We start from the raw sequence: 21195 nt of genomic DNA, 5'->3' as shown, positions 1-21195 counted from the left end.
TATATGACACTGCATTAAAGACAATACTATATGAAAGAATGAACATTAGTGGTTGGGGCAGAAGAAATGGGGGAAGTGATTTCTGGAAAGGGAACTTTTGTGGGTTTTGAAAATAGTCTCTGTCTTCATCCTGCTGGTGGTTATATGCCTGACTACATACATTTATCAAATCTCATCAGAGCATTCACTTAAAAATAGTGAATGTTACTCTCACTGGTGTGGCTCAGTAGATTGAGCACTGGCCTGCAAACCAAAAGGTCACTGGTTTGATTCCCAGTCAGGGCACATGCCTGGGTTGCAGGCCAGGTCCCCAGTAGGGGGCATGCAAGAGGCAACCACTCACTGATGTTTCTCTCCCTCTCTTTCTCCCTCCCTTCCCTCTCTCTAAAAATAAAACCTTTTTTTAAATAGTGAGCAAAATCTTTTTAAAAATAAAATAAAATAAAAAATAGTGAATGTTATTGCATGTAAATTGTACTGTGATAAAGCTGACTAAAAAGAAAAACAACACTCTAGAGATTTTTATAATTTTGTTTTGGAAATTATTTGGCCACAATACTTTGTTTAATTTATGATTGATGGTGTTAGTCAGCCACCAACAGGCATACTTGAGAATTCTTTGAAGTGAGAAATATCTAACTGATAAGTTGTTTTTAACCATCCCAAGAGGTTTTTGAATATTGGCTTGGACAATAAAGTTGATGCAGTGTTTTGTTTCCCAGCTATGGGGTGAAATGTGTTCACTTTGGTTCTAGAACTTTTATAGCTTTGAGCTAAAGATTTTTTTTTCTTGGAGAAGTTTGTCTTATTTCTGAGTGCCCTGGAAAGCCCAAAGGGAACACAACAGCCTTGGATCCAGGATCTATAATCAGAAACTCAGCCTAGGAATAAGGGGAGACTTCCCAGAGAAAGGAGAACCTGAATAGGGTTTTGAAGTATGAGTAGGAGTTCCTCAAATGGGCCAAGTAGAGAGGTGGAATAGCATATGCAAAAGCTAGGAGTCATGAGGAATTTGCTTTGGGAGTGACCAGTGTTTGAGATGGTAGAAGGATGGCTCAGACAGGGAGGCAACTGGCAAGACATGTGACTGAAGAGAAAAAAAAAATTTTTAAAGCAAGAATACCAGATCCTATGTATTAACTACCTAGTATGTGTCAAGCATTTAATCTACACAACAAACCAAAGAACAGTTTTGCTGCTGTGGATGTAGGAGGGTGGCTGGGTCTGGCAAGAGGCCTCTCCCCTATCTGGGGCTGTGGGAACTCAGGGATCCTGGGCCATGGAGGGGCAAGACCAAGGAAAGGACAAGGTGCCATGGAGGTTATGCTAAGGAACTCCAGACATGGCCCCTGACCAGGTAGTTCAGTTGGTTAGAGTGTTATCCCCATATGCCAAGGTTGTAGGTTTGATCCCCAGTGAGGGCACCTATGAGAATCAACCAATGAATGCATAAATGAGTGGAAAAACAAACTAATGTTTCTCTCTCTCCTTTCAGCTCTCTCTAAAATCAATAAATTTTTTAAAAAATTAAAACCCCAGACATGGCTAAACAGATCTTGTTTCCAATTACTGATCCACCTCTCCTCAGATGTGTATGTTGATGAGTGACTTCCCTTCTCTCAACTTCTGGCTCCTCTTACCCACCAAAATGACAAAGAGTTGATCTCCTTAATATGTAAAGAGTTTTCATGAATCAATAATAAAAAAAGTTCACCCCCAACAGGGAGAGGGGAGCACAGGCAAAGGGTATGATGGGCAATTTGCAAAGAAAATTAGCAAACATAATGAAACTCCTTCAACTTACTGGCAATCAAAGATACGTTTGTTAAGATAGTAACAACATATTTTTCACCTATCAGATTGGCAGATCGAAACAATAATAATACTGAGTGTGAACAAGGATGTGGAAAAACAGGTACTCGTCCCTGTCAATGGGAGTGTCAACTAGCACAGCCTTCCTAAAAGGCCATTCCAACACAAGGCAACACTATCTGTGTATATCTTTGACCCAGCCTTCCCCTTGGAAGAACTTATGCAACTAATGGGTCATTGGGAAAGAAACAGATAAGAAAATGTTCCTCAGAGCCCTGTCTCTCTGTCATAGAGACATACTAGACGCAGATGCAATCCACTTCATTGTCTGTCAGTAGGAGAGTGGTCCTACTCTCTCCTATTCCCACCCCAATGCTCCTTCTATGACAGATGTTTAATGAGCACCTGCTGTGTCCCAGGCATTGAACTCGGCACTGGGAATTCGGCCTAGAGACACACAGGGTCCTTGTCCTCCTCACAGATCCCCTGATGCAGATGGTAAAAGTTCATGTGTCTGTGTACGTGTTTCAGTAAGGACTCTGTCTACAACTTTATCAGGCTCAAATGTTTAAGAATATTCATAAGTTCCTTCCTTAAGCGCCAATACAGCTGGGGGCAAGGGGAGAAGGCTGACTCTGTTTTTGAAGTTTATATAGTAACATGCATATTTTTATATTTTCTTATAATTTTTTATTGGTTGATTTTAGGGGAAGAGAGAAAGAGATCGATTTGTTCACTTATTATGATTGATGCATTCATTGGTTGATTCTTGGATGTGCCCTGATTGAGGGTGGAACTTGCAACCTTGGTGTATCAGGATGACACTCTAACCAACTGAGATACCCAGCCAGGGAACGTGCATATTTTTAGAGTAAAAGAAGGGACACTGTAATATTATCTGTGGAGTGTCTGCCAGGGCTAAAAACATGGGCACCCACCAGCCAGGGCTAAAAACAAGGACGATTTTTAAAAATAAAAAACCCTGCCCTGGCTGGTGTGGCTCAGTGGACTGAGCACCAGACTGCAAACCTAAGGATAACTAGTTCAATTCCCAGTCAGGGCACATGCCTGGGTTGTGGGCTAAGCCCCCAGTCGGGGGTATGCAAGAGCCAGCCACACATTGATGTTTCTCTTTCTCTCTTTCTCCCTCCCTTCCACTTTCTAAAAATAAATACATAAAGTCTTTTTAAAAATAAGTAAAAATTTAAACCCCAGGTGAAGGGTTCAAATGCTGACTCTCTCAATCTTGAATACAGCATTCACTCTCTGACCATTTTTCTCCTAATAGCACCTCCCTTTCGGGCAGGGCTCAGCAAACGTTCTGTGCAAAGGGCCAGAAAGCAGGAGAGCATCCTCGGACCATAAGCAAACAAACAAGCACGACTGTCTTCCAATAAAACTTTACTCCCGAAAACAAGGGGAGGGCCATGGTCTGCTGGCCCCTGTCACCGAGTTTGGAAGGTTGACATGCAACAAAGACCTAACCCACAGTGAGGGCCAGAGCAGCGCTGGCTGTTCCTGTTATTTTAAGGAGAACAATTCACACTAAGGAACTCCCACCTGATTCCCAGACACACCCAAAATGTTTAGAATCTCTCCTTGGACTCCAGGTAGGCTATGCATGTTTATCATTGCAGATGTGCTTAATAAATTCTTGCCCTGGCTGGTGTGGCTCAGTGGATTGAGTGCCAGCCTGCAAACCCAAAGGTCACTGGTTCAATTCCTGGTCAGGGCATGCATGTGCCTGGGTTGCCCCAATTGGGCCAGGTCCCCAACTGGGGGCATGTGAGAGGCAATGGATCTCTCACACATGGATGAGTCTCTCCCTCTCTCCCTCCCCTCCCCTCTCTCTAAAATAAATAAATAAAGTCTTTTTTAAATAAAACATTAATTCCTAAGTGCCGGGTGCTGTCCCAGGTGCTGAGAGGATTCTCCCACAATGCCCTCTGCTTTCTCCATCTGGAGGCTTAAGGCACCCAATTGTCTGTCTGTCTGTCTGTCTCTCTCTCTCTCTCCCCCTCCCTCCCTCTCTGAAAATCTGTTGTTTTTAGAAAATATATAAAGCTTTTAGAGGTCAAGGGATAGCAAATCTGCAATGACTCAAACAGTTGAGAGAAAAGGAGTGTGTGAGGGAGAGACAGAGACAGAGAGAAGGATAAAGCAAAAGTCGTTATGCTCGCTGCTAACCTCAGGCTAATCTCTGGCTTTAGTACATGGGAATTTTTCTTTGCATTCTTTCGCAACGTTTCTAAAGTCCGAAATGAATTCAAACTTGATCAATGCAACATGTAGGAACCTCGAAAATGCTCCGGCGTCCCCTAGCACACAATTCCATTGGTGTGGAATGTCCAGAATAGGCAAATCCATAGAGGCAGAAAGCAAAGGGTGGTGTCAGGGACCGGGGGCAGGGAGGCCCAGGGAGCCACTGCTAATGGGTAGGGGGCTTTGTTCCGTGTGATGAGAGGGTGTTTTGGAACTAGGTGAAGGTGCTGGGTGCGCTACATCGTGGACGTCCTAGATGCTACTGAGTTGTTCGCTTTGAGATGGGTAAATTCATGCCAGTTTTTCAAAATCTTTGATCAAAACACTTCTACAGCGCCCTCAGCCCCCTCTGGTCCGCATGGAGACCCCGGGAGTCCAGAGTCGCCCTCCTGTCCCATCGCTCACGCCTCACCCCACCCCGCCCCCACCTCCCAGAACAGTGCCTGGTGCAGCGTCCATGCTCCCACAATGTCGGTTGAATGGCTGAGTAAATGTCTCGAATCACTGCATGGTCCTCGGGAACTCAGAGCTAGGGAAACTGAGGCTACCCCTCGCCTGAGGTGTCAGCGGACACCGAAACTCTGAGCTGTGTCTGCAGAACTACCTTGTCCCCTGGGTCATCCAGTCAGAGGTTCCTTCCTCTGTCTGTCTATTCATTGTTCATCCACCAACTAAGCACCTTATGGTGCCAAGTTGGCACCATATGGGCCCTTACGGCCCTCTCACACCTCACCTTCACACCTGCCTCTCTTTTTAGAAAAGAAGAAATGAGAATAAAATGGGTCACCGCTCCGTGGGCCCAGTCCCCCCAGCCTCGGGGCCAGGCCCCTGCGGTTCGCAGAGACCTTCCCTCCTCCGTTCCCTCCCAGAGAGCAAACAGCTCGGCCCCCGGCCTCGCCCTCCACCCTCCGCCTCCCGCCAGGCCGGTTCTCGGCCCCGCCCCCCGGCGCCACTCCCCGCGGGTCTCCGCATCTGGAGGATTCGGGGCACTCCGAGGAAAAACCTGCCCTCATCCTCTTTGCCTGACGAGGACCTCCTCTGAGCTCCACGCTGCCTGAGCCGCCCCCACCATGTCACATTTAAGGCAGCACAACCCCGCCCCCCCCCCGCCCAGCCCCAGCAGCCAGACTGGGAGCTTTTGAAACTGAGGTTTCGGGCAAATCCACTGGAGTTGGACTTTGTCCACCTTCTCATTTGCTGGCGTCACCACCCGTCACCCACGTCACCACGGCTGTCCGAGCTCTGAGTGCCGCCTCGCCCCTCCAGCGAGCCCCGCCTCCCACAGACCTTCCCGGCCCAGCGAACCTGAGGGAGTCAGTCCCTCGCCCCCGAAACCCTCTCATTCTCGAAATTCAGGTCAAAGCTCAATGCCACCTCCTCAGAGAGGCCACCCCTGACCTCCCCACTTGAGGTGACCAGACCTGCCTGTCCCTCGGTCAGTGCATCTCTTATCTCTGTTTCATTTCCTCCATAGCTGGAAGTCTTTTTCACGTGTGTGTTTCCTGCCTGTTTACCTGCCGACTCTTCCCACACCCACTGGGAAGACACAAGGGGAGGGGTTTCCTCTGCTTCCCACTTAGAATGTGCTTGGCACACAGTAGGTGCTTAAGAATGTGCCGCTGCCCGATTTCAGGACTTCCTGCATGCCACTGTTCATGCTTAGAATATCCTTCTTTGTCCCACCGTCCTTGGCGAACTCCTACTCATCCTTCAGAACCCTGTCCAGTTACTGCTTAAGCAGGGAAGGCCTCCTTGACTGCCTCACACACCCCAGCAACAGAGCTGGGATAAAGGCCTCCTCACAAGTCAGGTCTCAGGAACCATTTCTTGAATGAAAAAATTAGCAACAGCTGAGTAAACGGAACTAACTCCCTGACACCCACTTCCATTCTGCTGACACCCCTCCAAGCCGAACTGCCAACCCCCCCCACCCCATTTCCTGGGAATTTGACCTCCTCCCTCATCCTCAGAACTCATCAGCAAACCCTACAGACTCTGGCGGGGTAGCTCAGTTGGTTAGAGCATCGTCCTGATACCTCAAGATTTCCAGTTTGACCCCAGGGCGGGGCACACACAAGAAGCAACCAGTGGCACTGGCTGGTGTGGCTCCATGGATTGGGCACCAGCCTGTGACCCAAAAGATCGCCTGTTCAGTTCCCAGTCAGGGCACGTGCCTGGGTTTCAGGCCGGTCCCGAGTTGGGGATGTGTGAGAGGCAACTAATTGAGATGTTTCTCTCACACATTGATGTGTCTCTCCCTCTCTTTCTCCTCCCCTCCCCTTCTCTCTAGAAATGAATAAAGTCTTTAAAGGGGAAAGAAGCAACCAATGAATGAATAAATGAAGTGGGACAACAAATCAATCTCTCTTTCTCTCTCTCTCTCTCTCCCCTTCTTCTCTCTCTAAAATCAATTTTAAAATATTCTCAGGTGAGGATTTTTTTAATTGAAAAAAAAATGTTTCATCCCACACTTGGGTGGGGGAGGGGTATGCACTGAGAAAAGAGGGGAGGGATGACCTGGGGGTGCTTCCACGTACAACATACAAGGGCTCTTGCCTTATGAAGCCCCCATGGATGATTCTGTCTAGCTCCTGGGCTCCCCGACCCAGAGAATAAATATTAGTCCAGTCCCCCCGATGACAAGTCTGGGGACAGAGGTAAGCTCTGACATGTGGCCCCAGGCTCACTCAACAAAAGGACCTTATGGGCTGGCAGGAAGGGTCAGGTTCTCAGCTGCTGGGGTTTCCCCCTGGAGACTGTCCAAGATGGGGATTTGCTGGCTCCGCCTGAGACTTACTGAGTCAGGCTGTACAAGGGTGGGAGCCCCACTGGAACTTGGGAACCACTTGCCATGGTTTAGAGGGAGGGAGGTACCTCCTCTGCAGCCAGAGAACAAGGAAGGTGTCCCTGGGCCCTGGAACTTGGGTGGAGACTCAGGGTTTCGGTCTCACCTGCTGCTCCAAACTTCTGGGGTGGGAGGTGACTGGGGCATGCCTGCCTGCTCAGAAATCATCTCCTCCCTCAGACCCAGGGGTCCATACCCCCAGCCCCTCCTCCCTCAGACCCAGGAGTCTAAGCCCCCAGCCCCTCCTCCCTCAGACCCAGGGGTCCAGCTCCCCCAGCCCCTCCTCCCTCAGACCCAAGAGTCCAGGCCCCCAGCCCCTCCTCCCTCAGACCCAGGAGTCCAAGCCCCCAGCCCCTCCTCCCTCAGACCCAGGAGTCCAGGCCCCCAGCTCCTCCCCTCTCAGACCCAGGGGTCCAGCTCCCCCAGCCCCTTCTCCCTCAGACCCAGGAGCCCAGGACCCCCAGCCCCTCCTCCCTCAGACCCAGGAGTCTAGGCCCCTAACTCCCACCAAGTGCCTCTAAGAGGACAGTTCCTCCACTGGCATGTGAAGACAGGGACCTGGGCTCAGCAAAATGTGTGTTAGTGGCCCAGCCCCAGAGCACCCTGACCTTGGGCTGGTGGCCTCCCCACTCTGAGCAGAGCTCTATCTGCTCCTCTCTCCGTGCAGTGCCAATCCTGCCTGGTGTGCCTCGAAGCAGGTAAGGGGTCTGCTCCTCCCCTCAGACCCCAACCCAGGCAAGGCCGAGCTCAGAGAGCATTCATGATGTGGATGTGACAGGGACACAGGGTGACAAAAGCTGGAGACGTGACACACTGACCCCCACTCCCTGCAGCACAGCAGGCAGGTGCGCCCAGCTCCCTGGCTCCTGGGCCCTCCCCTCTGAGGCTCAGCAAGTGCCCTGGCCCGGAACACTCCTCCTCCTCCTCCGTAGTCTAGGCCACTTTGGGCTGCCAAACTGGCCCTTCAGGTTCAGCTCTGGCCGCCCCTCCTCCTCCAGGAAGCCTGTCCTGCCCCACTCAGCTGGCCTGCCACAGTCCTTCATTCTACCACAAATGGAAAGAAAGGCTGTCATCTCTGTCATTGTAACAGTCATCTATTGTGTCGTCTTGGCCAATTACTGAGCTGAGAAAGCTTCGGAATCTCCTTTAACCCTCCTGACGCTGTGATCCCCATTTTCAGGGGGGCTGGGGCACAGAGAGGTTAAGCAATCTGCCCAGGGTCACACAGCTAGAAAGGGGCCAGCACCAAAGGATGACAGGTCTATACTGCATGTCCCGGGGTTCAACCAACACATCTCCTTCATGCATGAGCTGTACACAGATGACTTCACTTGTACTGGCCTCCGTTTCCTCACAGATTGTCATGGGGATTATCCGTACACACCTATAACATACTCAGAAGAGGACTGAAGCACACAAAAAAAGTCTGACCGAAATTATGAAATGGCTAAGTCAGGACTCGAACCCACGCCCCTGGGCTCTTGCCATCATCTCTCTTGTCTGTGTTCTTTCATCTCCTTCTCCAGCTTCCGGACTCACTCAGCATAAACTGTGGGGTCCGCATGTGTTAAAGAAAACAGTGAAGCAATAATGCTATGAGCCCCAGCTGGGTGGCTCAGTTGGTTGGAGCATCACCCTATGCACCAAAAGGTTGCAGGTTCAATTCCCAGTCAGGGCATGTACAGAAGGCAACTGATTGATGTTTCTCTCTCACATCTCTCTCTCATTCTCTCTCTCTCTCAAAAAAAAAATCAATGAACATTATCCTTAGGTGAGGATTGAAAAAAATGAACAGGTAATAGGGTGTATTAGGAGGTGATAAACGTTCTGAAGAAAAAAAATCAAGTACAGAGTGGGGGAAGAGATGAAGGACGGGAGAGTAAGAGATGTTGTGATTTTAAACAGGGTGTTCAGGAGGCCCGTCTGAGAAGGTGACATTCAAGGGTGACCCGAAGGAGGTGAGGCTAGCTAAGGGAACTGCATTCCGGAACAGAGAGCAGCAGGGGTAAAGGCCCCGAGGCAGGATGGGGTCTAAGGTGGTCAGGGTGCAGCAAGGAGGCTGGCGTGCCGCCGCAGAGTGATGGAGAGGAAGGGCAGAAATCAGAGGTTAGAATAGTGTCCCTGAACACTGTGCAGACTCAGCTTTTATTCAGAGAAAGGGGAGCCAGTGGAAGATTTTGAGCAGAGATGGGACAGGGGCTGACTTAAGATTCTGTGACTTAGACATTGGGACTAGACAGATGGGGAGAAGGGAGGGAGTGGGGAAACCAGTGAGACAGTGGGTCCGGGTGAGAGATGATGGTGGTGGGAACCAGGTGGGGGTCACTGCTGAGAAAGACTAAATCAGGGCCTGTCCACCTTCCTGCTCTCCGGGGTCTGAGCTCCGACATCTGTGTCTACCTTCTCAATGATTCACGGCACGTGCAACCTTGGGCATTGAGCAAGTTGAGTCTTAGCCATCCTCATCGTGGATTTACGGAGGGAGATTTCCAAAGGAAGCAGGAAGGGGAGGAGTGGGGGTCGAGGGAACAGGTGAAGAGGTGAACTGTGCACAGGTGTGCACACAGAGAGGGACACTAGCCCTGGGGACGAAAGCCCAGCCCCATCCAACAGGTCGACGGTCCCCCTCTGGCACCACGAACAAGTGGACATCAGACTTCCTGACTGCCCAGAGGTATCAGGAGGATCAAAGGGGGTGTCTGAGAGGTGAACCAGTGGTGACTTCAGAGGGCTGATGTTGTTATTGTTTTGTTGTTATAAGGACACAGTCAAGGTTCCTAACCCAGTCCCCGCCCTGGGTCTTCCTGCCAGCCCCGCCCAGGGGCCACTCCAGCCAGGCAGTGCCAGGTGAGTGCTCAGGTATGTGGAGGCGGGACAGCCCGGGGAGGGAGCAGGAAGGAGGGGCCCTGGGTCTGGAAGGGAGAGCAGAGCGGGCCTCTCCTCTGACGGAGTCTGACGGGACAGGTGAGGAGGGGGCCTGGGAGGTTAGCTGGAAGGGGGGCACACCCGGGTGTAGGGGAGGAGAAACAGGGGTCTGGGCTCAGCAAAGGCGGAGGGACCCAAACTCCTGAGTGTGGAAGAGGTAAGGGCTGAAAAGTGGGCCACCCATACCTAAAAGAAGAACACAGATCACAGAGACTGAGGAAGTGAATGAGTGGGTCTCCGAGGAGACCAGTGGTCAGAGGGACCCCGGGTTCTTAGGGATAAGCACCTCGGAGCCTGGACTAGGCCCCTGAGAGGGTAAGGCTGGGAGACAGGGCCCTGGGTAGAGGAGTAAAGTGGGGCACACATAGATTAGGGAATTGAATGCATGGATTTCTGAAGGGTTTGGGAAATGGTACTAGGTATGAAAGAGGAGGGGCTGGGGGCCTGGACTCCTGGGTCTAAGAGGGAGGGTCTGGGGGTCTGGACTCCTGGGTCTGAGGGAGGAGGGGCTGGGGGCCTGGACTCCTGGGTCTAAGAGGGAGGGGCTGGGGGGCTGGACTCCTGGGTCTGAGGGAGGAGGGGCTGGGGGCCTGGACTCCTGGGTCTGAGGGAGGAGGGGCTGAGCCAGGAATCATAGGTTCCACAGAGTAGGTGAGGCCCTCACCTTTTTGCTGCTTCCCAGGGCACCACCCGGTGGCAAGAGCTGCCCACTCTGAAACCATGAGCACCACCATTGGGTAAGTGTCCCCTGCCCACCAGGCCCCCCACCCCAGCACATCGGCCCAACCTCTCACACACCCTCACAGGGCATTTGCAGTAGCCAAGGTCTGGACATTGGGAAGGAAGCCTGGGCTGCCTCCCTCCCAGTCCAACCTGTAGTTAGAGCTCTGCTCCAGAGCAGACAGACCTGGGTTTGAATTCAGGCACTTATACTCAGCAGTGGTGTGACCCTGGCCAAAGGACGTCACCTCTCTGAGCCTCAGTCCCCGCCAAGTTTAAGGGCTTGATGGGATAATGCACATACAAGACTTAGCAGAGAACCTGACTAACAGCAGAGGCTCAACCCACAGAAACTGCTATTGCTATTGTCACTATCTTATTAAATATTGATTGACCTTTTGCTAAGAAGTCAGGGGTGTTTATAATGAAGGCTCAGGTCTCCCGGAGTGAGCAGGGAGAAAAGTCAGACACATGGGAATAGCTGCATGGGAGATGTGAGGTAGTGAGTTCTTCAGCCCGGGGGTAATCAAATTGTGGGGAGAGCTGACTGATAGCAGCAAGATAAGGAATATAGCTTTGACTAAAGTGTTTCTCATCCCTTATTCCTTTTTCTTTATTTTAAAGATTTTATTTATTTTATTTTGGGAGAGAGGGGAAGGGAGGGAGAGAGGGAAAGAAACATCATGTGTGGATCCTCTCATGTGCCCCCCACTGGGGACATGGCATGCAAACCAGGCATGTACCCTGACTGGGAATCGAACCAGTGACTCCTTGGCTTGCAGGCTGGTGCTCAAGCCACTGAGCCACACCAGCGAGGGCTCATCCCTCATTCCTGACCCCACTTGGGTTCTGAGCCTCAGTTATTTCTATGGAAATGGACACTCAAGAATTCTTCTTGGAGCCCTGGTCAGTGCGGTTCAGTTGGTTGGAGCATTGTCCCATAAACTGAAAGGTCGCGGGTTTGATTCCTAGTCAGAGCACATGCCTAGGATGTCATTGGTTCAGTCCCCAGTCAGAGTGTGTGCAAGAGGCAACCAATCGATGTTTCTCCTTCACATGGATGTTTCTCTCCCTCCCTTTCTCCCTCCCTTCCCCTCTCTCTAAAATCAACTATAAAAGAATTCTTCTTGGAGAAGGTGACCTTGAAGAGGTCAAAGGCAGGAGACAGAGGAGGATTTGGCTGGGTAGAGCCTGACCCACGGAGATGGAAGGGGAAGAAGATAACTCTCTATCTCCTCCAAATACTAACGCCATTGTAAAAAAAAAAATTCCATTTATTGAGCAACAACTGTGTACTAAGCCCTTAGCTTTATAATAATGACAGTAACAGTTACTGAGGCTGCAGAACCCTTCAACTGCATCATCTCATTGAATTCACCCAAGAACCCCACCAGATGGAAGCTATAGGTAACTAACCCCTGTGTCACAGAGAGGGAAACTGAAGCAGGAGAGATGAAGTCTCCTACCCTGGGTCTTATGGCAAGGCAGAAGCTAACAGGGGATTTGAACCCAGGTCTGTGTGTCCATAGAAACAACTCTCCCCGATACCATCACCTCACCTGCCCTACTAAAGTCCAGCTCTGCCCTCTCCTCTGCTCAGAACCCGCTATGGCTCCCCAGTGCCCTCAAATGAGGTCACTGCTCTTCTTGGCACTTGATACCCCCATGATGTGCCCCAAATTCTCACAGTCCCTCTCACCCCTTTTTCCTTCAGCAGCCCAGAAGCTGCCTCCAAACCAAGTGCCAAGTCCATTTATGGTGAGTTTATGGGCAAAGAAACCCCAGGCCAAGAGAAACAGTCTGAAGTAAAAAAGAACTAAAGACCTGAGGGGACTCCTGAGGGGTCTGAGGGAAGAGGGGCTGGGGGCCTGGACCCCTGGGTCCAAGGGAAGAGAGACTGGGGGTCTGGACCCCTGGGTCTGAGGGAGGAGGGCTGGGGCCTGGAGTCCTGAGGGGTCTGAGGGAGGAGGGGCTGGGAGCCTGGAGTCCTGAGGGGTCTGAGGGAGGAAGGGACTGCGGACCAAGGCCTCTGATCCATCTCTCTCCCCACCCCCACCACACACAGAACAGAGGAAGCGGTACTCCACTATGGTGATGGCCGATGTGTCCCAGTATCTAGTCAATGTGAGTCTGGGGTCTGTACTGCCACAGGGGATCTTCTGGTACAAAGAGAGATGGGGCTGTTGAAGGCAGTTGGGCTTCCACACAAAAAGAACTTGGGAAATTCAGTTTGCTCACCTGCAAAGTGGACTTTCTCCACCTTGCCTCAGACACGGATATCATGACAGAACTCTGTTCCACTCGAATCTGCCCACTTGCCCTCTGGACCAGCTCTTGAGCTTGACAAAGTGACCACAGGCACAAATCAGAGGCAATCCTGGGTGAGTAGGGTTCAGACAAGGTCCAGAGGTACTGCAAAGAGTGCCTGGTGCTCTGATGCACGTAGAGGTGCATTGAAGGGACTAGATATAATTCAGACCATTTCTTGCCTTCAAGGAGCCTCCAGTCTCCATGGGAAGACAAACCCAGGTGCTCATCACTCTGATTAAAGAGAAACAAAAGGCACTGAGTGGAGGTGCCCATAGGTGGAGCAAGTGATCAGGGAAGGCTTCCTGGAGGAGGTGTGGTTAGTTACAAGCTGTAAGGCAGATTTCAGGGAATTCTGAGTACCAGCCCCCCAGCATTATCCTGGGACTCACTGCTTTCTCCATGGCCTGTGCCAGCACCTAGTGACATTCTGCCTGGGCGAGGAGGATGGCGTGCACACCGTGGAGGATGCCTCGCGCAAACTGTCCGTCATGGACAGCCAGGGCCGTGTCTGGGCCCAGGAGATGCTGCTGCGCATATCTCCTGATCATGTGACATTGCTGGACCCCGTCTCCAAGGTGCCAGGGGGCATGTGGGTGGAAGGCGCAGCTGGACAGAGCAGCTCTGCAGAGCTTGGCCCTAGGGACTTCGGGAACCTCAGTGTGAATCTTGGCTTCTGTGTCTTTCTTCTGGGAACTTTGGCAAGGGACCCGCCTCCTTTGTGAGCCCTATTAAAGCAGGGATATTGCGGGGTTGCCCCGCGCAGTGCTTGCACCTGGTGGCACTGCTGTCTTCATGTAGTCGTGGCATCGCTTCCGAGCCTCAGTTTACCTGCCGTCCCACCCCGCAGGAGGAGCTGGAGTCGTATTCACTGGGCGCCATCGTGCGCTGCGACGTGGTGATGCCGCCGGGCCGGAGCCGCTCGCTGCTGCTGCTGGTGTGCCAGGAGCCCGAGCGCTTGCAGCCCGACGTGCACTTCTTCCAGGGACTCCGTCTCGGGGTGAGCGAGCAGGGTCAGGGGTCACGGGGGAGAAAGGGGCTGGACCCGTTGCAGACACCCGCAGAGCTGGAAGAGGGCGGGGCCTGGAGGACAGCGCCAGCGGAGGGGCGTGGCCTAGAGGAACAGGGAGCGGGCTCTGAGGGCAGGTTGGACTCAAGGTCCAGGGCTCGGACAGAACACGGGAGAGGGTGCCTGGAGGACAGCCAGAACTGGGATGGAGGTGAATACGGTCTAGGGGTAGGGAGCCACCTGAACCGGGCCTCCGTGGGTGGGGGCGTAGCCTAGGTCGGACAGATTTAGGGCGAAGGTGTGAGTCTAGAGCGTGAACGTGCGTGGTCCACATGCATCAACGAGGACGTGGTCTGGGACTGAGCCCATCCCTCTCGCGTCCTGGGGAGGGCAGGGGGTCGGGGGTGGGCGTGGCCTGACGGTGCGATTGGCAGGCGGAGCTGATCCACGAGGACATCCAGGGGGCTCTGCACAGCTACCGCTCTGGCCGTGGGGATCGCAGGGCAGCGGCACTCAAGTAAGGAGGCTGGGCTGGAGACCGGGGAGAAGAGGAGACGGGTGGGGTCTCTATTCTCCTTATCCGAGAAATGGGCTGTCACTACTAGCCTAGAGCAGAACGAATTTTTAATAGGGTCTAACAAAACCCCTTCGCATCATGCATGTACCTTCCAAACAAGTGTGACCTCTCTCCAGGACCCTACTTTTCCTGGTTCTGGTCCCCGCTTTCTCCTCTCTTGGCCTGTTTTCCTCCAGAGAAGTGAGACCCCTTGGGGTAACTGTGTCTGTTTTAAGCCCCGAAATGTTTTCCGTCCATGGACTCCTCGGGGGACCCAGCCTCAGGTTCCCTTCTTCCTCCGCAGGGCCACGCAGGAGGAGCTGCTGCGCCGCCCCTCGCCCACCCCGGAGACCCCGCCCTTGCAGCGCCACCCGTCGGTCCGCGCAGCCATCAGCCCGGTGGAGTCGGCCACGGGCCGCGGGGGACCCCAGAAGGAGCCCATCCCTGACACAGACGCGTCGCCGAGGCCGGGCGGGGCAGAGATCTCCAGGACCACTGACCCGGCCTCCCCGGCCTTGGGTCCCAGAGGCTCAGACCTGGTCACTCTTCAAGCTGAACGGGATGTGGTGAGCGGGGCGGAGCCAGAGGTTCAGGGGCGGGGCTAGACTGGGAGGCGGGACCGACTGTGGGTGTGAGCCAGACGTCGAGGGGCGGGGACACGTGCGGGGGCGTGGCCGGCGGGGACCGACGGAGGAATCGGAAGGTGTGGCCTGGGCTGGGCTCGGGTATCTAAGTCTCCTGGCTGCAGGGCTCTGACTGGAGTGGTGAGGGTCCAGGACCCAGGGGTCTCATGCGTCCCCCGGCTCTGTCCCCCAGGACATCCTGAACCACGTGTTCGACGACGTGGAGAGCTTCGTATCGAAGCTTCAGAAGTCGGCGGAGGCGGCCAGAGTGCTGGAGCACCGAAAGCGCGGCCGCAGAGCCGGGCGCCGAGAGGCCGGGGGTGAGGGACGCCACCGGGTGGGATCCCAAACAACCCCCTCCCCTGGCTACTCCCAAATAGCCTCCCTCCCTCTAGGGTCTCCCCTCGCATCCCCTGCCCATTGGACTCCCCATTACGAGCTCTCTGGGGCTCCCCCTCCCGCTGACGCTGTCTCTGTGTCCCCTGTCCCCTTGCCTACCCCCCTGCCCACAGAGGGCCTCCTGACACTGCGGGCTAAGCCGCCCAGCGAGGCCGAGTACACCGACGTGCTTCAGAAAATCAAGTACGCCTTCAGCCTGCTGGTGAGGACGCGTCCAGCGCGGGGCATCAGGGGCGGGGAGTGGGCGGGGGGCGGGGGGGATGACCAACCTGACCTGTCCGCGCACTAATGCCAGCCCCTTCCCGGCTCCGCAGGCGCGGCTGCGCGGCAACATCGCCAACCCCTCCTCCCCAGAGCTGCTGCACTTCCTCTTCGGACCTCTGCACGTGGTGAGACCATCCCCCTCGGCCCTCTTGTCCCCCCTGCAGCAAGAGGAATCGGGGTTCCACTTCTAGAGGGTGTGATGGCTTGTCCATTTCTGCCCACCCCTGGCAGATTGTGGAGATGTCGGGCGGACCCCAGCTGGCGAGCAGCATACGGCGGCCGCACCTGACGTCTGAGGCCGTAGCATTGCTGAGGGACAATGTCACCCCAAGTGAAAATGTGCTCTGGACCTCGCTGGGGGACTCCTGGACCCGCCCGGGGTAAGGGGCGTGGTTAGTGGGGGCGGGGTTGGGAGAAAGGGGCGTGATGATTGGAGAGCAGAAGAGACTGGGAGGTAGTGATTGGAAAGGTGAGACTGGGAAGGAAGGGTTAGAACGGGGCCTAGATAGGAGGCTGTGGCCAATGAAGAAAGGGTGGGACCTAGGACAAATGCCAGCATTCGATTGGAGGGAAGACCAGAAAGTAGTGTGAGAGGTTTAAAATTGTATCAAATAATCCAGCAGGAAAAAAAAGGTGGGATTACAGGGCGGAGCTGTATCAAGGGGGCGGGGTTTAGGAAAGGTTCGGCCTGTGGTTTGGAAAGGGGGCGGAGTCTGTGTTCTTGGAGGCGGAGAACCTCAAGGGGGTAGGGGCAGAGCTAGGGAGGGATGCGTTTAGCTAGAAACCCGGTTTGGATTCAGAGGCTGTGGCAAGCGTTAGTTGAAATCAGTGTATTTAGAAATAATTGATGTCGTAGGGTGCGGAGCTTAGAGGCAGGGGCAGGGCTTGGCAAAAAGAGGGGAGGATAGAGTAGCTGGGTTAGACTGAGGTTTAAGGAAAGGGGAAAAGTGAAGTTAATGACAAGGCTAAGTCGGGCCAACCAGGGTCCCTGAGCCCTTGGCCTGTCCTTGGCTGCAGGCTGGAGCTGCCCCTGGAGGAGGGACCCCCATACATCCCGGAGTTCTACAGCGGCTGGGAGCCCCCCGCCACTGACCCACAGGGCCGCCCCTGGGAGGACCCAGTAGAGAAGCAGCTGCAGCACGAGAGGCGACGCAGGCAGGTAAGCCTAAGGCCTGGAGGGGGCAGCAGGTTCCCACAGGTGGCACGGCAGGACCAGGCCCAGGAAGGCTGGGAGGAGGCTGCCCTCCCTCTGACCCGCTGCCTTCTTATCTCCTGCAGCAAAGCGCCCCCCAGATTGCTGTCAATGGGTGAGTGTCAGCCCCGGGGCGGGGGGGGGGAGGCATGGGGTACAGGGGGGTGCGTCGTGGGGGCTCCCGGCGCTGACTCTATCCCCCTTTCTCTGTCTTTTTCCTTCTGTCTTCCCGGCTCTTCGCAGGTGGGTGAGGTGGTGACCAGGCCGGGGGTGGGGCTGGGAGAGGGGGGAGGAGCAGGGAGGGAGGGGGCGGGCCCAGACTTCTGGGTCTGAGGGAAGAGGGAGATAGAGGCCCAGATTCTAGTGTCTGAGGGAGGAGGGGGCTGGGTGTGGATAAAGTCTTGAGACCCCAAAGGGCTAGAGGAAGGCATTTTGGTATCCCAGGATCTGGAAAACTCCCTGCCCAGGTCTGTCCTGGGACAGAGCCCTGGGTGTTGGAGGGAAGAGGCTGGGAATTGAACATATGGGTTTTGAAGAGGAGCCCAAGTCTGGTATATGGGACCTTGGACACCTAGAGAAGCAGGCTTGGGACTTCAAGGGCTGAGGGGCAAGTTTCTGGGAAAATTAGGAAGTGGAAGTGCCTCTGGGTCCCTGGAAGAGGTAAAGGCTGAGAGGCCGGGCCATCACTTCCCCGAGGTTTTGCAGCAATTGTCTCAGTCCCTGCTGGGTGTTGGACCTGGAGCCTTTAAGAGTTAAAAAGGCAAAGAAATTACAGCTTAAGTCTTAGACTCCTGGATCTCTGGGGGAGGAAAGAACTGGGGGGGTCCAAGTTCATGATTCCAATAAGCATTGGGGGTGCGGACTCTTGGGTCCTGGAAGAAGAAGGGGATACAAGGGCCAAGACTCTAGGATCCCTGGGCAAGTTGAGGGCAGATGAGAGGGAAGCCACGTGGGATGAGAAGAAACCAAGCAGCAAGGCTGGAGGAGCAGAAGGGGGGTCTGGGTGAGGGCCCGGGCAGAGGATCTCAGCAGGGACAGCATGCTGGGAGCTACCGGCCCCACACGGGGGGCGCCGTGGCCCTGAAGACCCCCCTCTCCCTTGCACAGGTAGGCCTGATCTGACCTGAGGTCCCTCCTTACTGGGGGGTCAGAGCCCAAATCCCACTTCCCTTCCCCCAGCTGCCTGGTCTCGCGGTGCTTCAGACACCCCCAGCTTTAAACTCACTTCTGAGCCTCAAGATTTTTAGAGGAAAAAAATGGGCATAATGATCCCTTCCTGGAGGAGTGAGGAGTCCATGAGTTTGTACAGGTTTTCAGTTAAGGGTTCAAGGCCATGGCAGAGCTCAGGCTCATGTCCAGCTGCATGCATAGGACAGCAAGATTACTCAGGAGGTGGACTCTGGGACCAGCCTGCCTAGGTCCTTGTTCTGAGGACCTAGTTCTGAGGTCCTCTCCTTGTTCTGAGACCTGATGTAAAGTGGGTCACTGCGAGTGGGTCCCTCACAGAGGAACAGCGATGTTCCTTTCTCTTCCCTGGGAGGAGGAGAAAGGGGGATCCAAATTCATGGTTCTTCCAGGGGTTGTCTCAAGAATTATATGTACATAACAGACTTTGAACAACAGTGCCTGGCAGGTAGTAAGTGTTATATCAGTGTTAACTATTGTTTTTATTTTGACTGTGCATTATCATTATGCATGAGCCCAGTACATAGGAGATGCTTGATAAATAGCATCTGTCCCCAGTCGTGTGATTTGGGATATTTTATCTTTCTTAGCCTGACTGTTCTCATCTGTAAAGTGGAGGTGAGGCTAGTACACATAGTATAGGCTTACAGCACATTGCCAGGCCCAAAAAGAAGTAAAATATATTCTAGCAGTTATTCCCATGTTAGGTCTCTATTAACAGTACTAACTTGGCCTCCCGCCTTGGCCTCTGCTTGGCTCTAACTCCAGCTCACACCAACACCCTACAGCCCAGGGCAGTGGGACTGGCTGCCTCCTATCCTCAACCCTCCCCCTTCTCCTTAGTCACCAAGATTCGGAGCCAGAAGCTGAGCCCCAGCAGGAGTCGGAGGCAGCGGGGAAGTGGGTCCTATGTAATTATGACTTCCAAGCCCGCAACAGCAGCGAGCTCTCTGTTAAGCATCGGGACGTGTTAGAGGTTAGAGGGATGCAGGGCTGAAGGACTGGAGTGCACCCAACCCTAACTGCAGGCACAGGCTCTGAACCCTCTCCTCTTACCTCCCTCAGGTCCTGGATGACAAGCGCAAGTGGTGGAAGGTTCGGGACCACCGAGGGCAGGAAGGATATGTGCCTTATAATATCCTGTCACCTCACCCAGGGCCCCAGGGGGACCGCAGCCAGAGCCCCGCCCGCATCCTGGTGAGCCAGGGCAGACTCCCGGGTTTTGGGGGAAGATCCTGGGTCCTGGGAATGAGGGGTATGTCAAGACAAGGGTACTGGCAGAGGCAGTGCTTGAGGGTTCAGAAATGTCCATAAGGAGGGCTGGGACTCGGAGTCCTCTCTCTGATCCAGGTTCTCTTTCCTCGGTCCTCTCTAGGAGAATAGCACTCCTCCTCCTCCACCGGCCCCTGCCCCAGCTGTGGCTCCTGCCCCTGCTCGGCCCCACTGGGACAGCTGCGACAGCCTCAACAACTTGGACCCCAGCGAGAAGGGTGAGTGGTGGGGACACCCACTCAGGAGAACGGTCCCTGGTTTCGCCTTCCAGACAGGGAAACCGAGGCTGAAAAAGAGTAGATGGATTACGGCCCATCACTAGGACCGTTCTCCCTAAGTCCGCCCTTCCTTCGGGTTTCCCGCCTGCAGAGAAATTCTGCCAGATGGTCAGTGTCAACGAGGAGCTGCAGGCGCGCCTGGCTCAGGGCCGCTCGGGCCCCAGCCGCACAACCCCGGGGCCCCGTGCCCCAGAGCCGCAACTCAGCACACGCTCGAACGCCTCGGAGGTCCGCGCCTGGCTGCAGGCCAAGGGCTTCAGCTCTGGGTGAGTAGCTGAGGCCGGCAGGGAAGGCCTGAGATTTGGGCACTAGAGGCGGAGTGTTCTGATTAGCCCAGAGTGGGGTGTAGCGGACCACGGGGAACTGGGATTGGCCCAAAGCGAGGGTCTGTCGGGTTGCAACAATGAATGAGATTGTGACTGGCATGTTTTCCAAGGCTCCAATTGGAGTGTACAGGGAAGTCCCACCTTTCCCAAAATATAGGGTGCCCCGCCCACCCGTGGCACGCTGAGATTGGTAGGTGAATGCTGCTGATTGGACAAAGGGTTGGCCAGGCGTGATGAGATTGGCAGGGTTTCAGGAACTTGAGCTGACTGGCCGGCAGACCTGACCACGCCCCCACTGCCCCTATTCAGGACTGTGGAAGCACTGGGCGTACTGACAGGCGCGCAGATCTTCTCGCTACAGAAGGTGGAGTTCAGAGCAGTGAGCCCGGAGGAGGGTGCCCGTGTGTACAGCCAAGTCATGGTGCAGCGTGCGCTGCTGGAGGTGAGCCTGCCATCCATCCCCGGGACAGGACCGGGAAGGGCATCCAGGGGTCTGATGCCACAGTCCTGACTTCCATCCCGCCCTCCAGGACAAAGAGAAAGTGTCAGAGCTGGAGGCAGTGATGGAGAAGCAAAAGAAGAAGGTGGAAGGCGAGATACAAACAGAGGTCATTTGACCCTTCCCAGCCCTCCGCTGTATCCAGACCACGGTTTTCCCCGTGCCCTGTGGGAGAACGGGCTCTGCAGACCCCCCACCAAGGGAAGTGGACTCCCTCTTGAAGGATCCGGACCTGGTTTTTCCTCATCCCGGTGGATGAAATGGACCATTCTTCCTGGAGTCTCAGCGAGCGCTAGCAGACTGGCAGGGAGCGGGCAGTGTAGAGACTGTGCTCTCACTGGGCCACCTCGTCAGAGGGTACGCCCGGGAGCCCTGAGTATTGTGATGTGCTGCCCAGTCTATAAACAGCCTCCTCTTCAGGCCGTGTCAACTGTTGTCCCTTCTCTACCCACCTACCAGGAGCTCATGAACCTGCCCCTCACCCCACCTACAGCTTCATCTAGGGCACGTCCCCGCCTTCTTTGGTTTCTTTCTCTGAATCCTATTCTTACCTAGAGCCCCACCCCAGGCTTCTTCCTGACCTCCAGTCCTCCAGTTCACTCCAGACGGATCTTCGGAACACTCAGTACCCCAGCCCATCCCTCACTCAAAATCTTTCTGTGGCTCCCCATTGCCCTCTTAGCCCTGTAGCCTGGTATTTGAGGCCCCAAGTGGTTTAGAC

At 54.3% G+C, this 21195-nt stretch overlaps 1 protein-coding gene across 2 annotated transcripts; it reads left to right on the top strand.

Annotated features, from left to right (window-relative positions):
- Positions 1 to 9796: 9796 nt before the first annotated feature.
- Positions 9797 to 20904, top strand: EPS8L1 (EPS8 like 1). Of its 2 annotated transcripts, none has more exons than XM_045830290.1 (20): positions 9797 to 9883; positions 10527 to 10581; positions 12282 to 12322; positions 12630 to 12688; positions 13288 to 13449; positions 13722 to 13871; positions 14315 to 14397; positions 14741 to 15002; positions 15253 to 15379; positions 15572 to 15660; positions 15773 to 15847; positions 15954 to 16102; positions 16740 to 16881; positions 17001 to 17029; positions 18943 to 19075; positions 19165 to 19296; positions 19475 to 19589; positions 19741 to 19915; positions 20285 to 20417; positions 20506 to 20904. In XM_045830290.1, the coding sequence occupies exons 2-20, from the start codon at positions 10565 to 10567 to the stop codon at positions 20590 to 20592; spliced, it is 2160 nt and encodes a 719-aa protein (XP_045686246.1). In that variant the 5' UTR covers positions 9797 to 9883; positions 10527 to 10564; the 3' UTR covers positions 20593 to 20904. The 2 variants fall into 2 exon arrangements, with proteins under 2 accessions (XP_045686246.1, XP_045686245.1); XM_045830289.1 differs by having other exon boundaries at positions 12279 to 12322.
- The last annotated feature ends 291 nt before the right edge of the window (positions 20905 to 21195 follow it).

This window comes from Phyllostomus hastatus, unplaced genomic scaffold (genome assembly GCF_019186645.2).
Source record: "Phyllostomus hastatus isolate PE091 unplaced genomic scaffold, TTU_PhHast_1.1 phas_contig_151, whole genome shotgun sequence".
NCBI lineage: Eukaryota > Metazoa > Chordata > Mammalia > Chiroptera > Phyllostomidae > Phyllostomus > Phyllostomus hastatus.
Note: the sequence above shows the minus strand (reverse complement) of the source record. Positions and strands in the feature narration are given on the sequence as shown.